The sequence below is a fragment of the Phalaenopsis equestris genome, unplaced genomic scaffold, assembly GCF_001263595.1.
Source record: "Phalaenopsis equestris unplaced genomic scaffold, ASM126359v1 Scaffold000107, whole genome shotgun sequence".
NCBI classification, from domain to species: Eukaryota; Viridiplantae; Streptophyta; class Magnoliopsida; order Asparagales; family Orchidaceae; genus Phalaenopsis; species Phalaenopsis equestris.
In genome coordinates, this window is record NW_018164549.1 from 536,875 (window position 1) to 550,079 (window position 13,205).

Below are 13,205 nucleotides of genomic sequence, written 5' to 3' on the forward strand. Positions count from 1 at the left end.
AATTCATCGATTTGCGCGCCAATTTTCTCGTGTCGAAAATATGGCAATATGGGTGTCCTCCGTGGGCAAAATCGACGTTCCGGACGTGCCGGCGCAGTCCGTTTTGCCGTCAGAGGTCGCTCGGACGACGTCGTCGCCAGTCAGGTCAAAACGCGTCGAAGTTCAAATTCCACAAAATTCGACCCGCGCTCGATCGTCACAAGTGGTTTACTCGAGTACTCGGCAAATAATGGTGCAGGCGATGCAAATTGCAGCGATCGTACACGTCAACTCTCCGAATTGCGAAGCTGGTGCGCGCAGGAGTGCGAATTGTGCAGAAGGTCAACCTAAGGCTCGGAAAGGTCCTATAGGGAAATAGGTCGAACTAAAACAAGGCGGGCACCACTTCTAAGGTTCTAAGATAGTCGCAGAAAGACCCCTAAGGCTAGATCCTAACTCCTACGAGGAATACTAGACCTCACGAAAATTGAGGTCAACAGCGGGCCAGCGAGATTCTTAGTAGCCGAAACGCTGAAATGCTGAATCTCTATGGGAGTCCAAAGCAGCGAGAGAATCTGAACCGCAGGAAGTCAGGCAGCGGAATCGCCCGACAAAGGCACGAACCGCGAGCAGTGAATCGCCAAATGTGGGCGTAAACTGCAAACAATGAATCGCCCGACGCGAAGACGAACTGTAGGCAGTAGGCAAAGAATAGAGAATCCGATCCGAATTAGCCGAAAAGAGAAATTTTAGCATATTTTGGGAGCCCAAATAATGGAATTTGAGCATATATAAAAATATTTTTTAAAGTAATTGTTTTTTTATTTGTAATAAAGGAATTTGAAAGGCTAAAGGATATGAATACGAGAAGGATTTTGGTTTTCCCATTTTTAGATTTTTAATTCAATTGTTTTTAATGTCATGACTCATCTCGCTGCTTTGGATAAATGGAGGCTATGAATGAAGGGAAGAATGACAAGTGAGGAGGAGGAGAAAGGGAGGAAAAGAGTGAAGAGTCGAGCTTTCTACTAGCGAGATTTTTTCAAAAGAAGAAAGTCGTTCGCTTCGCGTTCTGCATAGCAGAGGAGCAATGAAATCTTTTTTTCACATTGCGACTAAGAGAAAAGTCGTCTTGTCCTGCGTAGCAAGCTAGCAATGGGATTTTCTTTCATGTTGCGGTCAAAAGGAAAGTCGTCTCCATCCTACCTATCAGATGAGCAACGAAATCTTTTTTCATGTTATAAAGAACAGGAAAGTAGCTCCCGTTCTGCACAACAGACGAGTAACAGAATCTTCTTTCAAATTACGGTGAACAGAAAGTTTTCCTGCCTGCAAGCAAGTAACAAGGTCTTATTTCACGTTGTTGAAATGACAACCGGAGAACCTCATTCCATTAAGAACCAAAGTAAGGGCTAGAACTTGAAGGATGCAACATCAATGCTGACGGATAGCGACTTGATTTTGTTTCGAAAGAAGTATTACTTCTCGAACGACATTGTGGAGAAATTATCGACTTCAAGCAATCGAGTGTATTCTGTTTCTTCTGGGTATATTGTTGTTCATGAGACAGCCTTGAGAGATGACCTATGATTTTTGCTGACGCCTGAGTTTATCGAAATCATGAAAGCGTCTGAGTTTGTGTTGCTCACTTGTTTTATCGGGTGGTGACAGTCATTATTGGGTCGACCATTATCTTTAGGAGTCGCGGGTTGACGTTAACTCCTGTAATTTTAGCTCGACTGTGCGGGTTCTTTAGTGACACGCATGATTGTGTGATGTTTACGCACAAGACATTAGATTTTCACCTGAAGGAATTATTAAGATAATAGTCCCTGAGATTTTTTTTTGCAAAAAACGATTGAGGGCTTCGTGAGAGTTGAGGCAGGTTTCAACAATTGTCTTATCTCTCTTCAAACTACTGAGGAGGGATACTGCAAATGCTAGGGTTTCGTGAGTTCAAGGAGATGTTATTCGAGACACAATATATTCATGAATTTGTGGGCGAAAAATCTTTGTTTAAGGCCAAACTTTCTCTCCATCCCGATAGTTGTCATGATTGTAATATTAAATAAATCTAAGAAGGGCGTAATATCCTCAAAGCAACTTCCAAGGAACAGTGACTATGAAGTACTCCCTCATAAATAACATAAGAGGGTTAAAAAAATCGCGGAAGTCCCTTCCCAGTCTTTCGACTATTCATATTTCTGAGAATCTGTTCTTTCATGCATGTACTGGGCTCTTGGAGGCCGAGACTTTTGTAAGTTTCTTTTATCTTATACTATTATATAATCATTTCATCTGTCTAACCCAGACTTTTTTTCTTATATATGAATAAAATTTTAGAAATCTAAATAGGGCTAAGACTGACTATGGAGAAATTGAAACTCCGAATTTGTTAAGATCAAATATTCCCAAAACAAATATAAGTGTCAATATGAACTCGGGGTTGAAAGAGTCACAGCTCTGAAATCACAATTGACAGAGTGCAGGACAGAACTCTCAACAATGACAATTTCTCGTTGCAGTTTTAAGATCTGGAGAGAATTTGAGAGGCATTGGTGGAGACACGAGTCAATCTTATTGAAAGCAATAGGAGCATGAAAGCCCTTAAGTCGACCGTGTCAGCCCAAGAGGAAGAGATTCGACTTTTGAGGTTTATGAAAGAAGTTGATGTTACAGAGATTAAGCAAAAAATGGTCGAGGATTTCAAGAACCTGCTTGAGTTCAAAGCTATCATTTTAAATTATGTCCAAGAGGCTCGTGATCGGGTACTTGATGTTGAGACAAAAGAGCAGCAAAAGTGGTTCATCGATGATGGATTCATCCAGGATTTTCTGAAGCGAAGTCGAGCTGCGCAATATTGAGCTGGGATTGTCGTGGAGGGGCTCACTCTCAACTAAGTTTCAGAGGATCCTCATTCAGATTCTGATGGTGAAGACATCGAAAGTGAATTGAAGAAAGTTTTCTTCAACGGCGACGAGTGGACGGAGGAGAATGTTGACGTCGATTAGTGTTTTACAGTTCCTTATATGCTTTTAGTGTATTTGTTTTTGTCATATTGTTCAAATCACGCAAATGGTCAACATGCATCGCTCATACGTCACTTTGATAAAATCTATAAAGAATAACTACATTTGTGTGGTTTGAACAACATGACAAGGACGTATAAAACACTAATCGACGTCAATGTTCTCATACGCCCTATCATTTGTTGAAGAACACTTTCTTCAATCCACTTTCGATGTCCTCACCATCAGAATCCGAGGGAGGATCCTCTGAAGTTTGGCTAGGAGTGAGCCCCTCCACGACAATCCTGGTTCAACATTGCGCCGGTTGACTCCCCTTCAGAAAACTCCGAATGCATCCTTCATCGGTGAACCACTTTTGCTGCTACTTTGCCTCAACATCAAGTACCCGACCACGAGTCTCTTGGACATGGTCTCGAATAGTAGTCTTGAACTCAAGTGAGTTCTTAAAGTCCTCGACCGCTTTTTTCTTAACCTTCGCAACATCAACATCTTTTGCAAACCTCAAAAGTCTAATCTCTTCCTCATGGGCTGACAAGGTCTACTTAAGGGCTTTCGCGCTTGTATTTTTTTCACTTAAATCGGCTTGTGCCTCCATCAACGCCTCTCAAGTATTCTCCAAATCTAAAAGCTACAACGAGAAGGAAGTCGTCATTGTTAAGAGTTCTATCATACACTTTGTCAACTGTGATTCCAGAGCAGTGACTTCTTCAACCCCAGATTCATATCGGCGCTTATACACGTCTTGAAGATATTTGATCTTAACCAATTCGGTGTTCCAGTTTCTCAGAGTCAGTTCTAGCCTGATCTGGATTTCCATCATTTTATCCATTTAAAAGAAACGGAGTTTAGGTCAAACAGATGAAATTGTTATACAGTAGCAGAAAATAAAAGAAATTTACAAACCTCTTGGTTTCTTCATGAGCCAAAATATTCTCAGGAATATATATAGTCGCAGGACTGGGTAGGGACTTCCGTTATTTTTTAACCGTTTTTGTTGTTTGTAAAGAAGTATTTCACAATCACTATTCGTTGGGGGCTGCTTTGAGAAAACTATGAGGGCTGACAAGGAAGATCCCTTTTTAGATTTCTTTAATATTGCAGTTGTGAATTGTTCGGAATGGAATGGAAGTTTGACATTCAACAAAGATTTCTCACCCATAAATTCATAAATATATTTTGTCTCAAACAACATCTCCTTGAAGTAATAAAATCTTAGTATCTGCAGTTTTTCATCCTCAGTAGTCTGAAGAGAGACAAACAACTGTTGGAACCTTCCTCTCCTCTTACAAAACCCCTAATCATGCTTTGCAAAGAAGAATTCCACGGACCATTGTCTTCTCGGTTCTTCTGACAAAAATCCAACGTTTTGTTCTTAAACATCACACGATCATGTGTGTCACTAAAGAACCCATTCAATTGAGCTAAAGTTGTTGGAGTTAACGTCAACCCTCTATTCTTAGAGAGAACAAACAACCAGATAATAACTGTATCCACCCGATAATATAATTGAGCAACATAAACTCCGAATGTCTTCATGATTTCGATAAACTCAGGTGTCGACGGGAAGCGTAGGCTGTCTCATGAACAACAACATACCCAGAATGAGCAGAATAAGCTCGATCAGTTGAAGTCGACAATTTCACCAACATGTCATTCCGGAAGCAATACTTCTTTCGAAAAGAAATAAGTCACTCTCTGTCAGAATTGGCGTCGCGTCCTCCAAGTTCTGACCCACCCTTACTTTTATTCTCAGTGGAACAAGGTTTTTCAGCTGTCGCAATTTCCACAATGTGAAAGAAGATCGCGTTGCTTACCTGCTACGTAGGATGAATACAATTTTCTTCTTTGCCGCAACACGAAAGATAATCCCGTTGTTTGTCTGTTACTCAGGACGGAGATGACTTTCCTCTTCGCCCTAACATGAAAGAAGATGTCATTGCTCATCTGTCAGACAAGATGGGGACGACTTTCCTTTTTGTTGCAACGTGAAAGAAAATCTCGTTGCTCGTCTGCTACATAAGATAGGAATAACTTTCCTCTTTGCAGTAACATAAAAGAATATCCCATTTCTCGCATGTCAAGCAGGACGGGGACGACTTTCCTCTTTGCCGCAAAGTGAAATAATATCTCATTGCTTGTATGCTACACAGGATGTGAATAGCTTTTCTCTTGGTTGCAACGTGAAAGAAGATCCTGTTGCTCGCCTACTACACAGGACGGGGACAACATTCTATTTTGGGAAAATCTTACTAGCAGAAGGCTCCACTCTCCACTCTTTTCCTCCATTTTTTTTCTTTTTCTTCTCACATGTGATTTTTTCTCTCATTCATAGCCTCTATTTATAGGCTTACGATGACATAACGTTAAAAACAATTGAATTAAAAATAAAAAGAGAGAAAACTGAAATTCTTTTCATATTTCTATTCTTTGGCCTTTCAAATTCTCTTATTACAAATAAAAAAAAATTAGTTGCTTTAAAGAATATATTTGTATATGCTCAAATTTCATAATTTGGGCTCCCAAATTTCTCTTTTTTGCTAATTCTGATTGGATTCTCGCGATTCTTTGGCTGCTACCCACGACTTGCGCCTGCATCGAGATATTCGTTGCCCGTAGTTCGCGCCAGCATCGAGCGATTGAGCTGCTCGACTGCCTGCTGTTTGGATTCACCCGCGGCTTCAAATTTCCACATTTGTTTGGCGTTTCGTCTGCTCTAAATCTTGTCGGCCCGCCTTGCAGCCTTCCCAGCTTCAACCCGTCTTCCTGGCCCGCTGGACGGGCCTACAAGCCTGAAATTTAGCTCGGTAAAAAAAATCCAAGTTTTAGATAGCGTGAGGCTCGAAACCGCACCTCCAATGATTTGAAGCAAATTCTCTCCTAATTGAGTTAAACTTGCTTTAAAATATATAGATTTATATTATTATTATATATATATATAAAAGCTTTAGATCAACATTTTTCGGACGACGAAGTTGGTCTCACCCAAAATAGGGACGATTAATACATCTCCAACAAATCTCCATCATCCGACACGAATCTTGAGGCATGACACAGATCTCAAGATGTATTTTTGAGTAAGAAATATTCAAACATCATAAAAATTATCCAAAACTCAAATTTTAGCAAACTTACAGTCAAACTAATTAGTCTAATTTGAGTCAAATCAAACTCATATCAAGTTATTAAACCCACTTGGAAGTTTTCAGGACATATTTAAAAGATTAAACGAATACCAAATCTAACAAGCTTATAGTCGAATCGAGCGTCTCGACAAGAATAATCCAACAAGCACAAGATTGCTCAATTCTGACATCATTAAGATACCCAAATGTCTATCAAATATCATCTGATTGAAGGAAGCTCTCCGGATCGTCCGATCAAAGTGGTTTATATTCCTGCATTAATTTCGCGCAAATCACTATAAATAAAATCCCACCCACCCTTCTTATGAGGGGAGGAGGCTTGAGACTTGAGATAGAACTTAAAACTCTGAGACTAAGCTGAAGTCTAGCACCACCTCTCTCATCGTTGATCACCGCCTTTGAGCACTACTGTCGTCATCAACCACCACCGACAGTCGTCGACCACCAATTACCGCCATCGATCACCACCAATCATCGTCGACCACCACCGATTGGAAGCTGTCAGTCGACGTTGTAACCTAGAAAACCTAATAACCCTTTCCTGCCTGTGGGACAAGCGGTCTCTGTAATCATCAACCTATAGTAAATTTTTATAACTAGGCTAGGTCCCGTGGTTTTTTTCATTTACGCGCTTTTCACGTAAAAACTACATGTGTCATTACTGGTTGTTTTATTTTACCTGAGTGTGTGTTGAATTTTCGTGCAACGCTAAGACAAAATTCATTATTCTACCAGTGCGAATTTTCTAGCACGCATCTGTATTATTTATTTTAAGACTACTACGTAACATATTATTTTAAGCCACTAGGTCATTGAGTTTTTCAATAACTGACACGATATCCAAGCCTGCTATAATAATATTTCTAACATCGATGGTATAATGGGAGTATGTTTTGTTTGCGAAAAAAATGTTATTGTATTTAGTTGACATTTGCAAGTCAGACACATGGATTCAAACATAAAACCCCATTTTTTCTAAGATCGCGATGTCTAACTAAGCTTAGGCTTTTGAGTCAAGCAATACTGTATGACAATTAGTGCAGTCGGGACCACCTTTAATTATTTTTAGCGTCTTCTGTATGAATGTAAGACAATGAAAACTACTAAAATAGCTGTCTAGCATTCATCATCTTCCCTCTCTTGCATAATGCGGATGGTGGTGAACCTCTTAGTTATATCCAACATACTGCTTGCTAAATGAACAAGAAGATTTGTTTATGTAATTAAACTTCATGATCTTCAATGGGTGTTGGTTTCTTTTATATTTGTAGAACTGTGCCTTCAAGGGAGTAAATGCTTGTTCCTATTTTTTTGCACTGTGTACATCATCCAGTTTTTAACATGAGAGTGGAGAATGTAATGCTAGTTTTATATGAGAGTAAAGTGTCAAATAGTCCCTTGATTGTTTACATTGGGTCGTTATAGTCCCAGAGTTTATTAAAGTGTCAAACTAGTCCACAAACTTTTTAAATTAGGGCTGAAATAGCCCTTCTTGAAGATTATTTCTGCTCAAATTAAAATTTCTCGGGACTAAATTGGCATTTTATAGGTTCTGAGATTAAATGGACCTTCTATAAACAGTCGGGGTTTTATTTTAACACTTCTCTCTTTTGTAATATTTGCATACATCCCACAATTCTCATGTATTTACATATCTAACATCCAAAGTTTGATATTTACATTTATAACACATTGGTATCATAAATCTATGCATGAAAAGACATATTTCACTTTTAAAATGATAATGATAATGAAGTTTGGTTTAAGTTGGATTTATTTTTAATGTGATGGTAAAAACTTGAGTGGTATGCAAGTAAATATGAATGTTTAGGTATTAGATATGTAAATACATAAGAATAGTATGGTATGTATGTAAATGGCCCTAAAAATTAAGCGGTCATGAGTTTTAAGTTTAGAATTTTCATCTTTTAAAAAAAATTAAAAACTATTATTAATATTCTTATGAAATTAAAAATATAGTTATTATTGAATTATTATTAAGTATTTATGTTTAAGTGCAAAAGTGTTTTATACGATATTAAAGAATTTAGTAAAAAATTAGAGGTAGTGAGTGCATCCGCCAGCCACCCCTTGGTTTCACCACGGCTGCTAATCTACATTTCCTTATTCAGTCAACGGGGATCATACTTGCTGCATCAAGGTTTGCAAGTGCAACATTTGTACCACCTTCTGTTTTCAGTAGAGGGGTTGGATGGCAGGTAGCAAGATTTTTCCAAGATAGATGATTTATTATTAGAAAAAAAACATTATTGTGATGTAATATTAATTTTAATTATATTTTGTGGTTTTGCAGGGAGTTGGTATATTGCTAAGTGGGATGTTTGGAACTGCCAATGGCTCAGCAGCATCAATGTACTTATATATCTAATCTATAAATATTATGCTAATAGATCTCTATTTAGAACTATGTGAAAAATATTATGCTAATAGATCTCTATTTAGAACTATGTGAAAAATATTATGCTAATAGATCTCTATTTAGAACTATGTGAAAACTTACTTTTGTAGCGTAAATAGTGAAAATGCAGGCCTTTTAGCTCTGACACAAGTTGGAAGCCGACGCGTTGTGGAAATATCGGCTGGTTTCATGATTTTTTTCTCTATTTTAGGTAATGTCGTAAATTGATATAAAGAATAAAGTAAAACGTGACAACAATGATTTTTATAATTTTAAAAAATCAATCAGGAAAGTTTGGGTCACTGATTGCTTCAATTCCACTGCCAATTGCTGCTGCAATGAATTGTGTCCTCTATGGTTTTTCAGGTACGTCAACTTTGTGATTTCATGTTTTAATAGTTTCATGGATTTGTATTTAATTTATCCCAGAAATTTCTTTTTATTGGTTATTATTTTTATTATTTGTAGATGTTAGTGGGTTGATTTGTCAAATTTTAAAATATAGTATAGTATTTGTGTTGAGATTTGTACCTAATGTCATGTCCTATTTGTAAATAGAAGAAGTCTTGAGATTTACTTGTAAATATTGTAAGACTCTATATAAGCCCAAGTCACTCTGGAAGTTTTTAAGAGCATTTAATTCCTTATGGTATTAGAGCCTAACCCTAACAGCCAGGGGCTTGATGCTGCTCGATCGTGAGGATCAATGCAACTCGATCGGTGGAGACACTGGCAACTAGAGCTCGCTAAGAAAGCAACGAGAGGCTCACAATTCGCTGGGAAGGCAACGATGAAATTGCGGCTCGTTGGGAAGGTAACCAGCATATCGCGTCGTGAACCCTCCGACGATCCAATCGCGATTAGAGCTCTCCGAGAAAAACCACACTAACGGAAGTCTGGATCTTGCGGGAAGTAATAGTCGGCTTCTTAGTGCATCGAGCAAGGTGTGAGGACTCCTACGCAAGTTTATCAAAGATATCGTTGATGAACAGGTTCATGATGCTCATTGCCTTGCTTGAGATACGAATATCAGGGTGCACCTTATTCAGCACCTTGTCTAATTAAGAAGGCAACGATGAGGCTGTTGCGTACAAAATAATTTGGAATTGCGGCTCTAGATTTAGGAAGGCTGTGGAGCAGGGTTTCGTTTTTGTAGTTCCACTCGACTACAGGGAGGCAAAGGATCGAAACAGGTGTGGTTTTTGCATGTGAGAGATGGGTTGCAGCTTCGTGCAGGCTAAAGGTAAAGCAAATAGCATGAACTTGCAGGAAGGTAGTCACGTGTGTTTTTTGTGCTCTAAAATTATCCTTGTGATTGAGGGTGTCAGGAGACAAACATAGTACAAGAGGTAAAGGATTGGAACTTCTAGGGAAGATAGATTCTAAAGTTATAAAGGTTGGTCTGGCTCAAACAGGGAGTGCTTGACGGGAACCACTACCTCAACACGTGTTTTGACTTTGGTGAAACCAGATCTCCCTCCTGTAGATCTGAAGCTTGATGAATCAGTCACTTATCTTAGTTGGTAGCATTGGATCGAGGTTGCTTTAGTGGGGGGAGACTAGAATAATACCCGATGGGGGTTAAGCTAAATAGTGATAATGCCGAGGGAATGAGTGGAGGACCACATCTGCATTGATTTACACCTTGCTACTCAACTCGATAGTTCCATCAATTGAAACATCAGTGGATGACATTCAAAAGGAGAATGACATCTGGGCAAAGTTGAAGAGGACCTATGTTGGAACTAAGAACCACATGAGAGTGTTTTAGATTCAACATGACATAGAAACAATGGTACAAGATGATAGATTGATTCAGGAGTACTCCATAGAGCTGGAACAGCTGTGGCAATTTCTTGATCACTTCTCACCTATGTCAATTTTTGTTGATCTAGGATGCATGAATGGAGAGACTTTTGCACATATGAGGACTATGTAGTTTTTGGCTCATCTGAATCTGATTTTGATCAGAGGAGATCAGTCCTCCTAGCCCAGGAAATATTTCCTTCACTGGATGAGGCCATTGTCACGATATTTGCAGGAGGAGAGTAACATGAGGTTACACTCTGAGCAGAGTGGACTTCCAGGTACACTGTCAGCTTGGGTTGCCTCGAGCTTAGGTATGATTGGTGCTCAGGGGGAGCCCCACTCGTGCTACAACTGTGGAGAAGTGGAACACCTAAGCAAGGCTTGTTCAAAGCCACCCAAGGAGAGAGAGAGAAGGGTGGACATGGACAATTCAGAGGTTGTGGTCGTAATTGTGGAGGCCAAAGGGGTGAAAGAGGGTGGCACGGTGTGAATTTGATGGTAGTAGAGAATGATGGAGAGACTGAGGTAGTCTTTACTGATGAAGATCACAAGCCCTTAGAGATGTTGAAGATTAAACAGAGAGTAGCAGGTGATGTAACTGAGGATGCATCCATCTTATCGTCATCCAAGGGGAATACTACTATTTATGCCCACTCAGTCAAAGGTGTTTGTGATACACATGCAAGATCACCAGAATAGATAGTAGATTCTGACACATCTCGACATGTGACAGGTGTTGTTAGTGAGTTATGTTCATATACTCATCTAGCAATTCCAGAGAGCATTTAGACCACGGATGATACAACACAACATGTGGTTGGTAAAGGTACAATAAGGTTTACCAATTTTATGACTATCCAATATTTTGCATGCTCCTTTCTTTCCAGTTAACCCTTTATTTATTAGTGTCATTATACTCCAACTAAAATGTATTGTTTTATTTGATATTCTTAATGTGATATTTCTGAAGAATGGGACTAGTCAGAGACTTGGGACTTGCATATGATATGTGGACTTTGTTACTTAGATAGAGGGGATGGACTCAACCTTGACATCCATGGTAGAGAGAGTCAGAGTAGAAGGATCTGAGAGGAGTGTGGATGATGTGTTGTTGCTACATCGCAGGCATATGCGACGCTCTGAGTCGTTTGTATCTGCCTTTGTATGAAAAACGCAAATAAGCAAAAACTTGTGTGATGCATGTGAGTTTGGTGAGCACACTAGGAGCTCTTCTATTTGTTTTGGTAATATGAGTTCTTGTGTTTTTGATTTAGTGACTCGGATATATGGGGACCATGTTCTACAACTTCGATTAATGTTTACATAGAGCTCCTATTACCATGTATGAGAAATATTTTGGTTATAGAGAGCTTCTATTACCATTGATTTTTTTCTTGTGTTATTTTGTTATATCTGATGAGAAATAAAAACATTGTGCTTGCCTGCGTTAAAGGCTTTCACAAGGCGATTCAAACTCGATACGATGCAGTAGTGAAGATATTGGGGTATGATAACGAGACAGAGTATACCAACAAGATGTTTGAGGAGTATCTGTCAACCCAAAGGATACAACATCAAACTACTTGTTCATACACACTGACACAAAATGAAGCAGTAGAAGAATAAACACCTTCTAGAGGTAACCAAAAACATGATGATCTCGATGAATATCCTAAAGCACTTGTGTGAGCAAGCTGCTTTGACAGCCGCTCAATTGATCAATGGAAACGCCTCAAGAGTGTTGGAGTGACAATCTTCGTGTGAATTATTGAAAGGAGATAATTGTGGGATCCTACAATTGAAGTTATTTGGTTGTGTATGTTTTGTGAAGGACAATAAAACATCAATAAGAAAGCTGGATCTCAGAGTTGTGACTTGAATTTACTTGAATTTTTGTGTGTTATTTTATCGCTCATAAAGGATATACTTGTTGTTAGAGCCCAATTGAAAAAAGAATGTTTGTGAGTATGGAAGTGATCTTTAGAGAATTCAAACTATACTACACCTTAGAGGTGTCTCATCAGATGTTGGAGGGGTGAGGCGAGAGAGAGAGAGAGAGTAGTGATGGTGATAGATTGATACAGGTGGAAATGATGCATTGTCCTGTTGTGCTGGAACGATCAACTAAGGAAGAGCCTAAAAATGAGGAAAATTAGCCCAAGGGCGGTGGGACTTGAGGTCAAGGGGAGTTGAGCGTGTATACAAGGAGGAAAAGAGAGAATGGGGGAATAGTGTCTGCTGTGTCACTCTTGCCAATAAGTCTTTTGTTCTGGTCTACCCCGACTTCTGAGACACACCATCCACCTTGAACTTCGATTACACATGTGATATGATTCCTCTCTTCTCCTCTCACTCTCATGACTTTAAGGAAGATCTCTTGCAACAATGCGGGTCATCCTCCTGATCATTTTGGTTCCTCACATGACATCCCACCTAGTTTGTCTCAAACACTAATATTTCACATTTACATGTAGCATTCAATGCATCTTTGAACACTATCAATATACCCAAGTGTTGACAGGTTAGCTAAGGAGGATCCAAAGTAGAAGGTTGCAATACTGGAAGAATTTGGTGCTCTCAATAAGAGCAGGACATGGGAGTAGGGCTGTCAAAACGGCTCGTTGTTCGCGAACTACTCTTGTTCGGCTCGTTAAGAAGCTCGTGTTCGGTTCGTTAATTTTGTTCGATAAGTTAACGAGCTGAACACGAACTAAGATGTGTTCTTTCGTGTTCGGTTCGTTTTGGCTCGAAATACTATATATGTATATATATATATATATATATATATATTGTAGTGTTTAAAAAAAATATATTTGTGTATAGGGA

At 39.1% G+C, this 13,205-nt stretch overlaps 1 protein-coding gene across 1 annotated transcript in view; it reads left to right on the plus strand.

Moving 5' to 3' along the window:
• Positions 1–13,205, plus strand: part of LOC110020663 (nucleobase-ascorbate transporter 6-like) — a 31,899-nt gene that overhangs the window by 12,369 nt on the left and 6,325 nt on the right. The window contains exons 8-11 of the mRNA XM_020718841.1: positions 8,284–8,370; positions 8,466–8,524; positions 8,690–8,781; positions 8,859–8,936. Coding sequence (XP_020574500.1) covers positions 8,284–8,370; positions 8,466–8,524; positions 8,690–8,781; positions 8,859–8,936 — 316 coding nt within the window. The remainder of the gene's footprint in view (positions 1–8,283; positions 8,371–8,465; positions 8,525–8,689; positions 8,782–8,858; positions 8,937–13,205) is intronic.